Source organism: Melospiza melodia, chromosome 18, assembly GCF_035770615.1.
Source record: "Melospiza melodia melodia isolate bMelMel2 chromosome 18, bMelMel2.pri, whole genome shotgun sequence".
NCBI classification, from domain to species: Eukaryota; Metazoa; Chordata; class Aves; order Passeriformes; family Passerellidae; genus Melospiza; species Melospiza melodia.
In genome coordinates this window covers 4,697,501-4,717,335 of record NC_086211.1, presented here as the reverse complement: position 1 = coordinate 4,717,335, position 19,835 = coordinate 4,697,501, and the positions used below count along the sequence as shown (strand labels likewise).

Below are 19,835 nucleotides of genomic sequence, written 5' to 3'. Positions count from 1 at the left end.
TATAGAAACATGAGAGATCTCCACTTGGCAGGGGAAGGGAAGAAGTCAGGACATATGCCAAGATAATCTCAGTTATTAGCTCCTGCCAGGTGCAGGCTGTGTAGAACCACTCCTCCATGGCACAGTGGGATGCTCAGGGCTGGGAGCTCTGCTCCAGAGGCTCCTGGTGGAAAAGCACCATGGAGCATGACAGAAAGCTCTCTCACGTAAATACTTACGCGTAAGAATTGTCAACACTTGGGTTTTTTAGCTTCTTTGCATGCTTCAGTTTTCTTTCTTTTTAACCTAGCAGATAAACAGCTCCACAGATTTACCTGTGCCCTAAAAATGCCTGATCCAGGGCAATGCCAGCTCCTTTGTCCCAGGCTGATACAAGCCAATATAGTGACTCACTCTTGGTGCAAGAGGCCACAGAGGAAGGCAATATAACTGCACATTTGCTGCAGGAGTGGTTGTATTTGTGCCATGCAGCAGCCTCCAGATATTCATGAGGACTTGAATGTGACCTTTCCTTTTCTCTGTCCCCTTTGCTGGCCAGAAAAAAAAGCATAATCCAAAGAGCAAGTGGAATGTAGCAGAAAATAATATCCGCAATAATTGCAGTAATGTGCACAGTGTCGATGGGCTGTAGGAATTGCACAAGGACTGTGGATCCTGCCTGGCCTAAATAAAAAGGTGCTCATTATCCTGAAAGGAAATGCCTCCACTTATGAATGAGAAGGTCACACTGCATTGGGAAGATAAATGTCCTTTCTCTATAGAGCTGTGATGGCCTCACTGTCTTCAAAAATGGACCTAAACAGCAAAGCAATAAAAAACCTGTGGAATTAGCCTGGGACATTATTGTTTTGAGAGCATAAAATCACTCATTTGGAGCTCTTTAGACATGCTTTCCTAGGAACACTTATATATATGTACATGTGAATTTACATTGTGCCTTTTGGGAGTCATAATACATGAAAATAATTAACTGACACTTTCAAACAAGCCTGGATGTGTTTGGTACCAGGAATGTCAAAAGAATTTGAGACTCACCACGTATTTTATACAGCTGTACACATTCCCAGGAATTAAAATCAATCTGCATAGGTAGTTTTGCACTCATCACAGCCCCACCCCAGGCAGCCTCTGCCAAGCACAATGAGCAGCTTTAAATAAATACCATCCATAATGCCAACAACTCCTCTCTTTTCAGCAGCTCTGCAGGCTGCCATGCTGCAGCTGAGAGACAATTAAGTACACTCAGATGATCTTTAGGCACACAGAACAGAGCAATCCCCTCAGAGCAAAGGCAGCATCCATCCCCTGCAAGCAGGAGCAGCTTTGGGGGCCAGGTACCCCCAGCCCAGGCTCTTTGAAGGAGGGGTGTCTCATTTCAGCAAGTGGGGAGCTCCTGCCCCTTCACACCACACGTGTGCAAGGCAAATAACTAATGAACATCAGTCACTGCTGGTGTGTTCCCCCCAGAGGAACAGGGGCTGTCACTGCAGATGTCACTGCTGCTGTCCCTGTCACCTTCCCTCATGCAAAAGGTCACAGAATGCTTCAGAAACCAACACCTGATTTTGCTAAGGTGGAGCTAGACCCATGGAGGTCAAAGGAGCACACATTTTATCTGAGATACCAGGGGGCTGACCTATCCTAAGGCTGCATTTTCACTCATTAAATGACCTCTTGTAAAAGGGAATAAACCCTTTTATTTATTTAGTGAAGAACTCTGCCTCCATCTGTTAATGAAATGGAGAGTACTCAGAACAGAGTTGCCAAAGGTAGGGCTGGTAACAATGGGCTGAGCAATAATATCTGCCACAAAGATCACTGGCTTAAGGTCTCAGATCCCACTGCACTTCACAGCCTAGATTTTATGAAAAACTCAGAGTTTGTGGGCTCTCTAGAAATACTTCAATAATTAATACAGATACAGACACTCATTCTTTCTTTGTATATAAATAATGTACAGTGGTAACCTTTATACAAAGAAACCTCAAACTCTCTCCCACTACACATGATATTCTACTTAAAATAACCTCTACAAAGTAATTACTCTGTTCCTGCTCATGGTTTCTGAATATCTCATTGGATTTTTATACACCATTAATACCATAACATATAATATTTCGAGTTTCTTGTTGATTTCCTTTAAAAATGAAAAATATTTAGGTTTAGCAACCCTTCCAAGAATCAGCTTCCCAATGAAAATGAAACGTGTCAACAATTTTCTGACAAGAATTGAAGTCGATGCCACAAAAACCCCATTTGGGAGTCTGACGTGTGGAACACAGGCACAGGAACACAGAACAGATAAAAATCAATGTCTTAAGCCACGATCAGTTGTGTTTTTAATGTGGGCTTGAACAGAACTAGAAATCTGAGTGTACATCTGTCAAAACTGCAGCCATTAGAGCTGTTTAAACAAATTGAAACCATAAATCACATCAATATGTCAAATCGATGTGCCATGCATTTCATAGCCATGATGCTGTCACCACAGCTGGATTCATGGCACGTGTGCTCTGCAGCACTGCCTCTTTTATTAAGCAGCATAAATAAAATTCAAAAGACAAATGTTACAACTTGCATTACAGGGAGATCATGGCTTTCTCCACAACTCTTGACTTTGAGTTTGTTTTGCTGAAAAGCTTTTAGCACCATCAAAGCACATTTGACATTAACGCTGATTAGAGCAAATAGATAAATTGCAAAGCCTCTGAGAAAGCAGAACTGTTCCTTACAATTTATCTGGACCACCCCTGGACAGAGGAGATCTATATCAACAGCTTAGTTTTCATTCACAGCATGGTGAGAACTGCTATCAGCTGGGTTTTTCACTTACTCTGCTCCCAGCCTTATCCAAATATTAGCAGGCTGGTCACACTGGCGTGAAAAGGAAAAAGAGAAAAATAAAAAGAGAAACCCATGCACCTTGCTTTGAATTCTGTTCAAGTTTGGACTAGCAATGATGTCATGCTCAAATTCATAACCTTAACACAAACCAGGCTGAGGAAATGGAGGTGCTGCATTCTCTGGACAAGCCAGGCCATGGTGAAAGGCTGGGTGAACAGATGGGAACAAACACAGCTCCTAACCTGGAGAAGTACTGACAGTGACCAATTATGGATGTTCTGAAACAAAACAACTGCAATTGGCACTTGCATTTAGGCCCCGTTCGACAAACTGCTCAGGCTCTAGCTGAACCAGGCCTCTTAGACTAATTAGTTCCCTGAAGAAACACCTCTTCTACTCCTTGTAATTAAGGCCAAAATAAAGAATCAATGGGCTTCAAAAAGAAAGAACAACAGTAGTTGCTGTCTTGGTTAATTGCCACAATAACCAAAGTATTAAATGCATAAAAGTGGATCTTATAATCCTTGCAAACTACAAAGAGCAGGAGTGTTGGGATCCACAAGAGCATGGGAACAAGCTTGTGTTGATAATTGTTTTCTCAAAGCATTTTTTCTGTTTATATGTTAAAACTATTTGGTAACAGGATTTCAATAAAACTGTAGCTGGACCCCACAGAAATGCAGCGGGCACAACTGTGCTGAGCCTATGTGGAAGGCCCTACAGGAAACCCTTGGAATCTTTACAAGATTTTTTAAAATAGATTTTTTTTTCTGTTTTTAAAGAGAAAATAATAATTAAAAATATAATTCGCTCTTACAGGTCACCATCATCATGAATTAAAAGATGACACGAAAACATTTACAACTACATACTTTAAATCTTATATTAAGCAGTGATTATGCAATTATTCTGAAATGAAGCACTACAAATCACAGAATTCAAATCCAATAATTACAAAAATCAACAAATCTCAACAAGTTCAGAACATCTCAAGACTCCCAGAAAAGCGCTATTTAATCTCATTAACTCAGAGCTAGGGAACAGGTAAAAATTCTGTGTAAAACGTTATCCTGATGTGTAATCTTAGCTTTTACTTTTTTTCAGGAGATATTTGTTCCTTTCTCCCCAAAATTGCTGGGTTTCCATGGGCTGTTAAAGCTTTCATTGATGTGAGAAGGTGCCTAAATAGCAGTTCTAACAAACAGGAGAGATTATTGGCTTCAGCTGATTGATTCACCCAGAGTTCAAGAGATGAGAAGCACTGGCCTCGGATCCCTCTGGGAAACATAACCTGGACAAGCCCAACTTCTAGTTTGGAGAGAAACTGGTCAGTCCTGGCCAATTCTCCCATTTTCCCAAATTCTTCAATTCCTAAAGTGTCAGGCACCAAAATATTTATCAGGTGGTTGAGCCACACAAACACACACCAGCCACTACAGGAAACTTGTGGGCTGGAAGTGCTCTGGAGATGTGGCACTGCCAGCCAGGAGATCCCATCAGCTTATTCCAGAAAGGAACCATATTCCTTGGAAGTTGATAGGAAATTTTAACCATTCCTGGCAAGGCAAAGCAGATGTGTGGCACAGCAGTGACACGGGCTGTAGCTGCACAGGGCACGTGGATCAGACCAGTGCTATCTCCAATCACCACACTTTACAGCTTGGAAGAGATTCATAGAGGTTAAATCTCCAAATCAAACACAGCAAGCAGTAGTCCTAATGGTGAAGGTTTCTCTAACACTGCAGAAAACCAAACAACTCTGCAATTGTGGAAAGCAACATTGGAAAATGGTGCAAGTTCTGGAAGAATTTGCCCAGCAACCTCTCTAGTGCCTCTCATTCATCTCTCCACACTGCCTGCAGCAGCAAGTGATGGAAACCAACATAAGAACTTGCTTCTACTCTTTCAAAGCCTTCCCTCTGAAGAGCTGGAAGCCATACATTCCTAATCCATTCCCCAAAGATACTTAATTTGCCTTTTTCTGTCTTCTGCCTCGGAGGAACACGCCATCACTGCTCTGCCTGTGCCTCAGCTCAGCCCCTGCTCCCCAGGCTCTCCTTGCAGCAGGAGGGGATTTGCACCACACTGCACTGAAGCAGCTCTTTTGTGCCATGCCTTTGCTGTGGATGGGGCCACTGCTCTCACTTCAAATGTACTCCTGCTTCCTCCTCCACCTAAAGACACCTAATTGCAGAGCCTGTATCTCTCAGCACAGGCATGCAGGCTCTCCAGTGCGAAGCATTTGAAAGCTCCCAGCATCTCATGAACGCTCTCTCCTGTTCTATTGCGGCAAATGTGACTCATAACTGCACCTCAGTTATCGGCTCTCTCCAATACATCAGCAGGAAAGAGACCAATTTCCAAATCTTCTCTAGGAATTTAGACACTGTTCATCTGTTTCTCATGTTTCCTACAGCCAGGGACATCTGATGCTAATCCAAATTCCTTAGGTCAAGCCTCTTTTGTGCTTGGTTATTCACAACATCACCAGAAGAGGCTACGGGAGGATTTGCTCATATCAAGAACATTTAATTGGAGCATTGTTGGGAAGAAGGGAAGATCTTTCTGTTCCTGGCACCTACCAATCTGCCAGGGCTGAAGTGAGCACTTAGAGCTTGAGTACAGGAGCACTCCCACACCCTCTGGGATCAAACCTGGACAGCAGGATGATGATATCAGCACAGTCTCAGCTAGGCTGGGTGTGCTCCTTGCAGGCTTGAAGCACTCAGCCAGCCAGAGCCCACCCTGAGCTCCCTGCACTGCTAACACAAGTGACTGGTTATATTTATCATTGCTGCACATCTTCACATGACAGAGTCAAGATGTGACCCAGCAAGAGAACACGGGGCAGAGTGCCACTGACTGCTTCTGCACCAGGACTGTGACTTTCAGCAAGAGGTGACAGCAATGACAATAGTCTATCCCTGTCCTTACTGCACTTGAAGAACACGAGAGCTGCAGAGCTGGAAAATGCTGGAAAATGTTTTTCTGTCCCCTGCACTTCAATGTGCAGTCAAGAGGTAAAAGTGTCCTTGAGGCTGCTGGTGTGTTTCAGCTGGGTGTATTTTTCTGGGGGCTTTTCACAGGCTGGAGAAGTTGTCTCAGTTAATGATTCACCCCATGCAAGTTAGTGACAGGACATTCTCATTCCTGAGAATGATGGAGGTTGCTTCCAGTTAGCTGTGGTCCCTGGAAACTGCTGACTTAAAGCCATTCTTAAACTCTCAGAGCATCCACACACTAAAAATAGCTGCAGCAATCTCCCTGTAGTGAAAACAATGCTGGTTTTGCAGAATATCTCCAGTGTAAGGAAGTGCCACGAACTGCTTCTCTTGATCAATTACTGACTTTCAGGACAGATCCAAAATGAAGAATCTCCTCAAAAAAAAAAAAAATTAGGAGCAACTGAGTTTTAAAATCTAGTTTGACCAAACAAAAAGTCTCAGATACACGATCTGCTGCAGCATCAATTAAAGCGTCACTGTCCTTCCACAGGGCAGGGACTGTCACCTTTAACAAATCATTAAACCTCTTGGTGACTTGACTTCCTCATTTATATGATGATTATTTGCCAGGTGTTCTCCCAAAACACAGCCACTGGCAGGTGTAAAAGGAAGGGGAGGAAACAAATGACTCAGTGACTCAATAAGGTCACTCGAGTCTGAGGGAAAATGAAAGAACAGAGAACCAAGATAATCCATTCTGCAGAACTGCCAGAGCACACAGTGCTCTTTGCTCTCCTTTAGCAAAGAAAAACAAATGCTGAGAACCTCAGTGGTTGCTGGGAAGGCTCAAGTCTGCCGAGAGATGCCAAAGCTTTGGGTTCAAAGTGCTATTTCAACAAGGTGTTTGCTTTGTCAGAAGATGATGTTCAGCCCTGTGACTGTTCAGCAATCAGTGGCAGCTGATGCGTGGAGCATCTCAGCACCATCTCCAGAGAGAGCCTGCTTTCTCCCACGAGCCACAGATGAGATGCTACAGTGACAGCAGAAGTCTGGGCAAGTGCAGCATATGCCATTCTGGAGTGGCAGGAAAGCTCTGGTGATTCCAGTTTGCTCCTTATGGACATCCACAGTGAGCACAGTAATCATCTCACTGCTTCCTAAGAGTTGTCACTGAACAAAAAAAGGTTGGATGGCAGCAGAAAGGTAGAGAAAGTAGGCAGGAGAGAGCTGAAAATTAAAACAAACTCCTCTGTACCTTGCACAGGTGGGAGGAAACGTCTCTGTAAAGTTCCCATCACCACAGAAGCCCCTTCTGCTGTGTAAAGGAGCAATCTACCTTTGAGGGGGAGAGAAAATGTGGCAAAGGAGCAAGATAAACACAAAGTGTGGATCAAAGGGAAGAAAAAAAAAAGGCAAAAAAAACTGGAGAAGTGCTGATGGGGGAAGCTGGGTGAAAGACAAGGAAGAACTGTTAGATGCTCAAATTAACATTTTAATGCATTCACTGTAAAATTTAAGCACTTTAAGCACTGGGGTGGCTGCTGAGTAAACCCCCTGGGAAAGGAGCAGATTGATGACTTAACACCACAAAATCAGCAAGGTCCAGGTTTCACCAGCAGCAGATTCACTGCAGTTATCAGGGGCAGAAAATGTGACAATATTTGGCCTCAATGAGTTTTGAGGTGACCAGTAATGCCTGTGATGGAATAAAACCAGAGAACATATGGCATTTCATGTGCTGAAACTGTCAGACTCACAATTAACTGATTAGAGTGCATATGGTGCTCACAGACAGGGGAAATCTCTCAGTGTAAAAGATGCTGGAGACCATTGAAGGTGTCAGCGTGAGTCTTCCCTGCAAATCTCTCTTCATTAAAGTTTCGTATGGAGCCAGGAGTGTTGTAATAAAATCACTATTAATGCAGTTATATTTATGATTATCTCCCTTTTGTGCAGCTGGATTTAACTTTTCAAACACTAAACTCCACATCAAAGCTTTTTCACAGTGGCTGCTGCAAGCACAGAAGCTTTTTGTTTTGTCATATTTAGCTTGAAATTAAAAGGAATGAGAGCTAAGGTGGTAAAAGTAAACCAAGATTGTCAAGAAAACTATTAATATGACCAGTATCAAAACAAAAATTCACTCTGCCATAGAAATACAGTTACATTTCTGTTTAAACTATTTGTAACAGGCTGGCCAGGGACAAACTCATTCCTTCTACAGTTCCAAAACACACTTTTAAAGAGATGGTGAGTGACACTTCATTAACCACGTGAAATGGGCTGACACAGCCTGCTTGCTTTTCCAGCCACCATTTCAGATGACATTTTTCTTTGCATCTCTCTGTGCTTTACATTCAACACTGTGAAACAATTCCTTGAACCCTCCCCAGCCACATCAGCCCTGTGGAGGGGGATTTTGGGCTGGGGGCAGTTCTTCTCACATTCCCTCTGCTCTTTCTAGCAGCTTCCCAGCAAAGGACCTACCAGAGACCTCATCTCCTTAATAAGTTAAAAGCTCTTGCCTCAGCCCAAAATCTTCCCAGCCCCTCACAGCTTCCTCCTCTCTCTAGCTGTATTATCTCTATCACTCCATCTTCACCAGAGCTTCCTGACTGCTGCTGAAATGGATGGGAAAATCTCCCTTTCCAGAGTAAGGAAAAAAAACCCAGTTTTTCCTCCTCTGTTTTGTCAGAAATGGTGTTTCTGGTAACAGATTTAGGCAGGCAGGATAAACAAGAAAAAAGAAACTATTAAGGGGTTCTCTTCTAGGGAACACAGATTGATTTTGTTAAATTAAGTACTCTGTAGCAAAAATTATAAAAAATAAAAAGGAAAACATTGTGATAAAAATTCATGGTTCATGGTGCAAATGTTAAGATTTATGAACAAAGCTGAAGGGCAGAACCCACAAAATGTAATGGAGGAGGATGCATTTCCCTTAGAGTGTTCTAGGTCTTTGTTAAACCCCAGAAGCCCCTGGACCACAGCAATGCCTGGAGCCTCCCTGGCAGAGATGGAGCACACAGGGACTGTGTCCCTCTGTCTGCTGGGTGCCAGAGACCCCTCTGTGGGCATCACTGTGGGCACCCACAGCAGTACATCCCTGCTAACTAGTGGTCTTGATTGTTTTCTACACTATAGCCATATCAGCCTTCCAAAATGTGTCAGCCAGGCCTTTTCAGCTCCAACCCATCACTGCCCCTCTCTGCAGCCTCCTCTGGGTCTGTCTGGAGTAGCTGTGCCCTGCTTGCTTTGCTGGATGCTCCCAGCTGAGCACTCCTGGCTCTCCCGTGCTCCTCCCCAGCCCATCCACACCAGGCTGCTCCAACCCTTCTGCCACACTGATTTAAACATGCTCAAGCTCCCTTTTCCTTCTCTCCTCCCCCCCTACAGAGGCTGTTTCTCCCACATCCCAAACACCTGAGGTTCCAAGGTGCCTCATCCCAAGCAGTCTGCTCTGTTTGTGAGCTGAGTCATGCAGGTGTCAACATTTCCAAACCTCATGGGGAGGCTCAGCAGAGCTGGGAGGGTGCAGAGCATCAAGTCAGGAGTTATTAATAGCTGCCATCGACCATCTCAGCAGCTTTGATCTACTGGCAGCTGATTACAGCTGCTGCTCCTGATGATGAAGCACCAGGGGTCCTGCCTGTACCTCAATTTCTCTTTCCAGTTTTCAAGTTTTTACTGGAACAAAACACTTTTCCCCCAAAATTTCGAAACAGATGGGATTCTGCAGCCAACACTGCAGTCAGAAAGGCAAACACAATCAAGCTGAAGTGCAAAATTGTACTTTGAGAGGAAAATATCAGGTCTTTGAAGCCTGCTTCTAGCAAAGTTTTAGAGGTTGACATCAGACACAACAAACCTTCAGAGAACACATCTCCGTTTTGAAATTTTCCATGTACCCCTTAATCCATATCCATGAAAATAAACTTAGAATTTGTTCCCTATAAATAATTAAAGGAGTAGAACCAAATAGTTCCCACACTATTCTATGCTTTCATCTGAAGAAGAAAAGATAATTTGCTCTTGCCTGAAGACAACACAGCACACCTGAAACATTCAAGGAAACAATTCAGAAAATCTCCCTGCCACTGTTGGGAACAACTAAGGAAGCAGGATAAAATAGCCATGTATCTCTTTATGTCAGCATCATTGAATCCTGCTCTGTCTGCTGGGAAGCAATGCAGTGTTCAAAAGACAAAACAGAGAAACATTCTGAGGCAGATGAATTCAGGCAAATTTCCTTTTTATCTGGTGTTACCAAGCTAACTTCTCTATCAGCTTGCCCGAAACTTTGCAGAATTCATTTTCAATGAAATGGATCCACACCAGGACACTGATCTACACCACATTGTGCTGTCCTTAGGATTTAAAGATCACTGGAGCCAGTACTGCCTGAAATAAGGCCCTTCCTCCCAACAGGAGGAAAGAGCATTTTTAAAGATGCCAGAAACAACAGAGTTTTGTGCAGAGTGAGACAGTTCTCTGTGTCACTCTGTGACTTGAGCATGAACTCAAGGAGCAATTTCTACCATTCTACTCCACTTGAGTTATAACACCTAAATCTACATGATGATGGAATTAGACACAAAGAAAAACTCACATACTTATGACTATTGTAAAGCCTGATGTAATAAAACTGCCAAGCTCTAAGATCACAGATATATTCCAAATATTTCAACTCATGACCACAAAGCCCATTCCACTAAGCACAACAGAAGAAAGGAACAATTTGGCCAGTGCAGGTTAACTTCAGCTCAACCACAGTCACATTTCAGAATCCAAAACTTCAAAAGGAGAACTAAGGAGAATATAATAATTCCTTTCAGAAATATTTCTATCTTTGGACAGAATGTTTTCTTTCTTAGAGAAAACCTAGTAAAAAACACTTAACAGTGACCAGTATTCTGGGGTTTTTTAGGCCCAAGAAGTGAAGAATTTACAGCAGATGCATACTTCTTCAACTCTTAAGTAAAGCTGTTGCAAACACAAGTTGCTCACATTGTGTACAGCAGATCCTTGATTACACATGTGATGTGAATCAAGAGTGAATCTCTTCCACTGCACCACAGAGAAGACCCCACACCTGCTACCCCTTCACAACCCTTTCACCACAGGGAGTGGCTGCCCCTCCAGCCACGCAGAGCAGCACAGCACACTCAGCACACCCAAAGATGATTATTCTTGGCTCCTGCCAGCCTCAGCTGCAGAACAATAACTCGTGCCTCATATTGATCCCGGAATTTCGGAGCACGAACGCCGCAAATCTGTCTCCGGCGGGAGCAGATCCCGTCACCAGGCAACTCAGTCTTAGAGGCCTCAACTCCTGCACCCCTGGGCTTAGAGCAGGATGCTGCTTTATTACCTCCAGCTCGGTGTTGTGAGCGTGCAGCTTCTGCACTATGTCCTCGGCCTCGCGCATGCGGCGGCTCAGCTGCGGCGAGTGCTCCGCCGGCGTCAGCTCGCTGTCGTAGGACTCCAGGATCGCCCGCATCCCATCGCGCTCCTGCGGGAACAGCAGCAAAATGCTCAGGGATGGAGGCACAGAGCACACATCCCACCAGGAACAGCAGCAAAACGCTCAGGGATGGAGGCACAGAGCACACATGCCACCAGGAACAGCAGCAAAACGCTCAGGGATGGAGGCACAGAGCACACATCCCACCAGGAACAGCAGCAAAACGCTCAGGGATGGAGGCACAGAGCACACACCCTGCCAGGAACAGCAGCAAAACGCTCAGGGATGGAGGCACAGAGCACACACCCTGCCAGGAACAGCAGCAAAACGCTCAGGGATGGAGGCACAGAGCACACATGCCACCAGGAACACCACAAAATGCTCAGGGATGGAGGCACAGAGCACACACCCTGCCAGGAACAGCAGCAAAATGCTCAGGGATGGAGGCACAGAGCACACATCCCGCCAGGAAAATGCTCAGGGATGGAGGCACAGAGCACACATCCCACCAGGAACAGCAGCAAAATGCTCAGGGATGGAGGCACAGAGCACACACCCTACCAAATGCTCAGGGATGAAGGCCCAGATCACACCAGGAACAGCAGCAAAACATTCAGGGATTGTTGGACAAATCCCTTTTCTGACCCTGAGATGGGGCAACTGAGAGGTGTTTTAAAAACTTTTATTCCATGTCACTATACAGCACAAAATAAAACAAGGTGGACATTGGAATCTCCAAGGTAAAAAGGGCAGTTTAATTTCTGACTCCAACATTTGCAAATTTTCAAAAGTGACAATGGATTGGAGGGTGACAGTGCCACCTCTCCAATGACACTGGGCAAACCAACAGTCCATCAAATTTCTCCTCCTCTAGAAACGAAGGTAAAACAAAAATTATTTAGAGAAAAGCGTGTGACAAAGTTCATTACAAGAATGTAAATATCAGAAGGTTTAGAAGAACTTAAAAGAATAGGGTGACAATTCCATTTTCAGTCTCACGAAAAGGGTAAGGCAATACAGATGTTATAATTCACACCATCACAATCAGAAGCCAACTATTTCCTAATTACAATACACTATATAAGTGTTTCCTGGCCTATCAGCTTTAGCCACACCACACTGTAGATGCCTTAAAGCCAATCATCTAAAACTACCCCCTGTGGGTCCTACTACAATGCATCTTTCACAGTTCTATTTCTCCAAAGTATTTAGTCTTATTTGCAAGGCCATCCCTTGAAACTTGTTCCTAGCTCCATTTCTCTCTCAACAATACCTATCCTATTCCCTGGCATTTCTGAGTCAGCATTTCTTATCTCCAAGTTTGCATACAGATGCATAGTGTGGGCCTACAGAACTCTACAAATTCATTTCCCACATGGGATAAAGGCCCAGACCACACACCTTGCCAGGAACAACAGCAAAAACTTTTAAGGATAAAGCCCCAGAGTGTGCTACAAGAGCCTTCTGCATCTTTACCCACTTTGTTCTTTTATGCAACAACTCAACTCTGATGGATGCAGGCTCATCGTCTTCATATCAGCATCAAGGCACAGATGAACGCACAGTTCTAATAAAATAAATGTTGCTGCTGTGAAAAGTGAAAAATTAAGACTTTCTTGTGTCTATAAAACCCCACATCCTTCGCAGGAAAGCAACATGCAGACACTCTAACAAGCAGATGGCAACTGAAAACAGAGCCTGCCTTCTTCCTGGAGACACTCTTCTAATTCAACATGGCTGAATGGGATTCCTCAGCAAAATATTTAGTGTTGTACTTGACATTTTTCCTGCCAGAGCCTCAGCAAAGAAAGAACAGAATTGTCACAACAGAAATGAAACAGATTTGACATCGAACAAAGTGGCTGAGAGCAAATATCCTCAAAATGGTATGTGACTTATCACTTGTTAGATGCTGCAACACTCATTGTTAGTGCTTGTAACAAACATTTTTTCAGAGGTTAATGTCTGGCAGGCAGTGTTTGGCTCACTTCTCTATCTACTGGCAATTACAACCAGGCATTTGCAGAGAAAGACAAACAGAAGGATCCTTCTCCCCTCCCTGACAGCAGCTCCCCAACTACAAGGCTTGGGGTCTGAGCCAAACGTAAAACTTTTTGTGTGGGCTGTTGTATGAAATATTCCTAATGCATTCCCAGCTTCAGAAGCACCTAATGCCTCCCTCTCAGGCACTGATGGAGGAGAAGAATGAGGCCAAAAGGAAAATTTGAAGAAGGAGGTGTGCACTGCACTGTGCACACAGGGAGTAGCAGCTGGTTGAAGTTTCATCTCTTGACTGCATGGAAGAACCTGGATGCTTATGAGGCTACAGAACAGGGTCAAAGCAGCACTGGCCCTTCGCATAAACCCAAAGAGCCAAAACTCTGAGGAAACCTGAGCAGTGCTGCCCACCTTTCACTGCTGAAGTCTGCTGCCTCCCCTGCTATACAAATGCAGGAGCAGCCTGGACAAACCAGCTCCTTGCTGGGAATTCTGCCATCACAAAGGAATATCAGATCATCACTGGGCTGTGCAGTTCACATCCAGCTCAGCTGCACTTAAAAGCTTCACTTGGGCAAATCAGGAATTGTTGGGGCAGGAAAAAAGGTCCTTTTCCCCACACCCCTAAATGCAAAAGGCTGAATTTCACACAGTGAAGGTGACCACTAACCACCCAGCTCAGCCTGGATACAAAGGTTATCTCCTCCTTCCAAATTTAAAGGTCAAAGACTGAATGTGGATAGCAAGTGTCCATGTGGGAAAGGAAGGAACATCCAAATTCAAGGTGTGACAACAAGACTGGGGGCACTGCCAGAGGTACAGTGTGCTCAGAACACATCATGGACTGAAAGGTCAGCCAAGATAGTTGAGTTGGTCAGCAGGTAAAAGGACCCCAAGACTGAAGGACAGCCTGGGGCTACAGGAACTGAGTTAATAAAATTATAAAGAAAAACAGGTTTCAACATAAATAGTACCAGCAGCTATTACCAGTTCCTAGCCCAGGTTTGACTGAAGAGAAATATTTTTCCAGGGAAATAGTTTTGCCATAGCTTAGAACTGTTCATCAGACAGACATGTGAAAGGAAATACCTCCACATTACTGAAAAAGAAGAAGAAAATCCAAATGGAGTCACATCTGCCTTGTAATGAACTCGCTAAGCAGAGAGGCAGCAGGAGAGGATCTCTCCATCCTCCTCTTCCCCCTCCAGTACCCACAGACATTACCCAATGCATTCTCCATAAAGCAAACTGCTTTTGCTTGGAAGATAAATTCCATTCCCCACTTACAGCCAAATCACTTTCTAGAGCACAGAAGAGAACATAATGACAGCATTTAGTGAAGGTATTGGTTTGAGCTTTGCATGTTGTTGCAATTAGATTTGCAATTACAGCATCCTCTCTCCTTCTCTCACTCAGAGCTGCTCTGCTGCCCCAATTTCGTCCTGAGCATCTTTTATCCATGTGATAACTCACCACTGCTATGTTCTCTCTGTTGAGAGTCCCAAATCCTTGGTGTTTTTTCAAAAGCAAACAGGACCGCTGGCACCTCCCATCACACTTGGTTTCCAATTAATCAGCTGCTGAATGTGAGCTTATTTGAGTCATCTCCATCAAGACCCCAGCACCTCCTGGGCTGCTGAGTACAAGGAGGACAAACTCCAGCTTTCATGTGAGCATGGGAGAACTACATGGGAGCATGACCAACCCCACAGGCTGTCGTCCCCCTAAAATCAACCCCAGTCCTTGCCCTTCAAAGCATCTCTCTAAAATAAAGAGTAAACGTGTCAAGAAAAAAAAAAAATCACACATGGTAAACACAGCAAAAGCTGTATTGGAAAAAAAAATTCTGAAAAGTTGAACTAAAAGGTGGCACAATTAAACACTTGATCCTGGAGTTTACTTAGCCTCTTTAATTATTTCTAAATATTAATACTGTTAGTGAAATCAATGCTCAGCTTCCAAGTGGTCCCCAGCTCCATTTTTTAAATTTCTCCCCATCAAGAGCACTTACTAAAAGCTTTTCCCTCCCTCCTAAAGATCTTGTTAGTTTGGCAGGAAACAGAAGTTCTTGTTGAGAAGTCCTCTGTCTAAAAAGATTCTCTAAAATGTAATCCTAATTTAGTAATTACTGCAGTATTTCCTCATTCTTCACAACCCATCAAAATCCTCCCCAGGCACTTTCAGATGCCCTTTCTAACCTTATTCTAATACAGCTGCTTGGCTGCTTCCTATCTGGAGAGGATTCATCAGAATTACTAAAAAGCAGTTCCTCTGGGAATTACCAAAATTTCCCCAGCACAGGGGAAATCTCTGCAAAACTCACCATGGCCCTACCCTGGCACAATTCCAGGTGATCTTTACCTTGACCAGCTTTAAATTAACACTTGAAGAGAAATGTAGCTTATTCCAAACATGCCCTAAATGCAGAATAATAATTTTGATGTTCATTACAAACCTAGGAAATTAATGCCCTACAGCAAACCCTGGTGCTGCAGCTTGCAGCTGTGTTTGAGGAGATGTAAGTTTGAAAAAGAGGAAGGATAGTGATTTTTTCAAAGGTTGAACAGTTTCCCTTCCTTCTGCCAGCACCAGCCCATTCATCAAATAAATATTCCTCCCACTATTGCATAAGTAACTAAGAAGAAAACACATTTTATCATTTTAACCAGAAACTAGAGCTAATCCCTTGAAAATATGCTATGGGAAAGAACAGGATGGCACCTCTAAGATGAAGCTTCTCCCCAGTCCTCCCACCAGCTCCTTCACTCCCTCTGTGTAAAACCAAAATCTGACCTGGCTACAAGCAGCTTGAAGCTCAGAGTAAGTCCCTTTCTGCAGTTTTCACACCCCAGAGAGGTTTAGAAACAGCAGGAATAGAAGTGGGGTCCTCCAGGACTTTTGGGTTAATTTTAGGGAAAGAACTAAGAAGGGTTCACATAAGCACCATCATCATCATCACTGCAACCACAGACACCTGCACACTGAAGAGCATCTGAGCCACTCCTGCCTGGGTGTGGGAAGCAACTGAAGAGTAAAACATAGCCAAAAAAACCATAAAAAGGTGTCTGACCCTATATACATACATATAAGTTCAGGCTCTTCCTCTGCTGCTGCTCTTTAGCCCCTCTTCAAACACACACCCCCCATTCACCACAGACTTTCTAATTACTTGAAGAAAAGAAAAATCAATAAGAAAGAAATTAAAGTTACAAATCTAGCTCAAGTCACTCACACACCCAGGGAAAATGTGTTCCTGGGGTAAAGTTTATCTAGTGTCATAATTTTATTGAAATCCTATATCTTCCTATTGGCTTTTATGGTTTCAAGCTGGATGCCAGAGTTATCATTATTAGAGTCTCAGGGTTGCTCGCAGGCCTGAGGTTCGAGGTGGCTTTTTTATTTTTTTCCTTTTATAAACAAGCTGTAATTGTCTGGTTTATTGATCAATAAATCTTTCAACTGCCTCTCTTCACCCCGCTCCTGTTCTGGTGAGTCCCCTGCACCATTCTCTGCAGGAAAATACAGGGTTGTTGTTTTTTAAAGAACAGATTGCTTTGTCATTAGCAATGAGAGAGCAGGAATTGTGCTGGTCAGTTCCAATAATGGCTTTTTAATGACACATTCTAGTCACAGTAAAATCTGCTTTATTTCCACACGAGTGAACCCTGACTATTAATCCACAACCCAATGGCACAGCTCTCTTGCTCTCTCACTTGTGCACAGGTTAGAGCCTGGCAGAAAGAGGAGAAAGACTCTCTACAGTGGAATCAGAATGATATTTTGTAGAATATTTCCCTTCCCACTTGGTGCTTTTTTGATGGTACAGAAATATTCCCAAGTATTACATCAGCTTTTTGTTTATTAATGATAATTTTTGAGGAATGTTAACAGGCTGCTTCATTATCAGAAATCAGTGGCAAGATTTCTTCCCCCTCCTCTTCATCTTCAGACTCCTAAATCCAAATTAATTGTAATAAGGGAAAATTTCAAGACTGAAGAAAGATATGGAGCCTCAACATCAAACAGATGCTATTTGCAATCAGGTATAATTTAGCTAACTATTTCTTGTAAAAACACAAATAAAAGAAAGAGGCAACTGTGGAACAGAGGTCTGGGCTTTCTGGCTTTAAACTAATATATAGAAGAAGGGAGATGGCAAGTGGGGCTTGACCAGATGTTTAACATCAGTAAAATTAGTGAGAGGCACAGGAATATAAACTAAAATATAGTTAGAAATAACTGAAGAATACTTTAATATATTAGAGTGTGTCAGGACCTACTGACAAAATATATTCTTAGGTTACTTGATAAAATTAATCACATTAATCTCTGGTCCATGAGCAACCTCCTTTTGTAAGGAACTCACAAATGTTAAGACAGCAACTGGAAACAGGACAGACAGGTCCAACTTTTAAGAGAAGGATGGATGAGAGGATACAAATTCTGGCAATTATAAATCACTTCAATATTTCGGTATCTCATAAAATACTTGAAAAAAACATTAACAATCAAATTGCAAACAGCTAGAGAAGAATTAAGGACAAGAAACAATCAACTGAGCCTTAATATGAATAATATGAAAACAGTCTAATTTCCTTCTTTGACAGGTAAATTGTCTACTGAATAAAGGCAAATAATAAATGTGATAAATCTTAACTGCAGTGATGTGTTTATCAAAGAGGAGAATTACAATTCAACAACATCTCTGTAATTCAGAGGAATGAGTTTGTACCAGGGTGATGAAGCTCATGGAAACAAAGCACAGAGCCCTGAGTGCTGTGTGCCAGCAGAGCCACCAGGCTGCCCATCAGTGGGAATCTGCCCCTTCCAGGGCTGCCTGTTTGTGCCTTCCTGGTGGGAAACATGTGCAGCCCTCTCCAGGTTCACCAGGATACAGGAGATGCTCTACACCCTAAAAAAAGCATCAACCAGGGACTGGGAACAGGGATGCTGACAATTAACAGGTTCTGCCCCAGTCTAGGGCTATTAAACCTTACTTTGGAAGTAATTTAAGTAAAGTAACTTCTTCTATGTTCAAATCCTGCTGTCTTATGGAAAGTGTAGGGGGAAAAGCAACAACCAAGCAACAGCAAGGCCCAGGAAGCACCAGCCCTGCAGGGACAGCTGGGGATAAAGACACATTGGGTCAGACTCTGCTCTTATCCCTCAGCTCCCTCTTGCAGCACTGCTAATTAGCACAGGAGCTAATGGACTCTTCTGGAACAAAAACCCCAAGAGCTCTCAGCCAAACAAAGCCAGCAAAAGTTAAATTACCAGAAACTTCTCAACCCCTCCTTGCCTTCAGCAGCAGCTATGGTGACCAGAAGGCAAATGGCTCCCCTTCCTCTTAGCACTCTTATCTTCTGTACAAATCATCTTTAAACCAAAATTTTCTACTCCCAAGCCTACAAATAGCTTCCTTCTCAGCTGCAGCCATTTCCCAACACTTCTCTCTGTGGCTGACCTATTTCCACATTACTTTGCAAATCAGAACTGACTGCAGACACATATGTATGCACACACCATTGACTTTCTACTCAAGACCTCAATTAAAACACCATTTACAAAAAAAAACCCTGTTAACTTCATAAAAATAAAAACATCCAGCAGATTTCACTATCCTTGCCCTGACAAGACCATTAGGAAACATTTTTTAAAGTATCCTTAATTCTCAGGTGTGACTGTCTATATATCAACACGCTGCTGGTGTTTTTGCCCCTCAAGCCAATATAAAGCTACTGCAGGAATCTAAAGATGGATTTAACCTCTAAAGAAGCCTTGCAGATGTGCTGTGCCCTACAACTACAGCTTCTCCAAGAAAAATAAAATATTCCTTCTTTTGAAGTCCAAGTAGCTCCATGAACACCCAACAGGAGCAGGTGGGGAGAGGTCAGGAAAGCTCATGCACATAACCACAGGCACACAGCAAACCAGGAATCCCTGTGTGTGCCATCATCTCTCTGCAAGGGATGGCTTTCATCTGTTTTCTAACACTCTTAGAGCCGTTTTCTTACTAGGAGAGTCAGGTTATCATTCAGCCTGAAAAGCTGAATGATACTCAAGGCTGGAAGTGTGGAGAAAGCAACAACTCAGGGAAACTGTGGTGGGAAGAGGGCACAATCAGGCAAAGCCTCATTTCAGGTGCCAGAACAAGGCATTCAGAGACACTCCTAGCTTCTCAACCACCCATTCTTAAATTCTGGAGCAACCCTACAATCCAATTGCTCCTCTGGCCAACGTTCAGATGGCAGCTTTAAAACTCCTACAAATACCTGTGTACATCTCACATGCTCGTGTATTCTGTGGGTTTTCCTCCTGATTTACGGTCCTCCCTTTCTAGCTCCTGTCCCTCTCCTCCAACACTTCTCTGCAGAGAGCTCAGCTTGCCTTATATCCTGGCAAAGGACCAGAGCAAATAAATCCACTGTAACTCTTTTAATCCGTCCCTGATAAATCTTCTGCTTTACTATCTTCTGGAAAATTGGGCATGGTCTCTGAAAGCCCCATTTTGCTTATAGCACATCCATATGCCAGCTGACGAGCAATCATACAACTGACACTGCAACAAATTAAATATTATCTGA

The 19,835-nt window shown here is 43.4% G+C and overlaps 1 protein-coding gene across 2 annotated transcripts in view; it reads right to left on the bottom strand.

Annotated features, from left to right (window-relative positions):
• The window catches only part of MAD1L1 (mitotic arrest deficient 1 like 1), a 346,582-nt gene that overhangs the window by 193,916 nt on the left and 132,831 nt on the right, over nt 1-19,835 (bottom strand). Inside the window, exon 12 of one of the 2 annotated variants that reach the window (XM_063171763.1) lies at nt 11,161-11,301. The exons of the other annotated variant lie outside the window; for it this stretch is intronic. Within the exon in view, the coding sequence (XP_063027833.1) occupies nt 11,161-11,301 (141 nt within the window). The remainder of the gene's footprint in view (nt 1-11,160; nt 11,302-19,835) is intronic. 2 annotated transcript variants of the gene reach the window in all.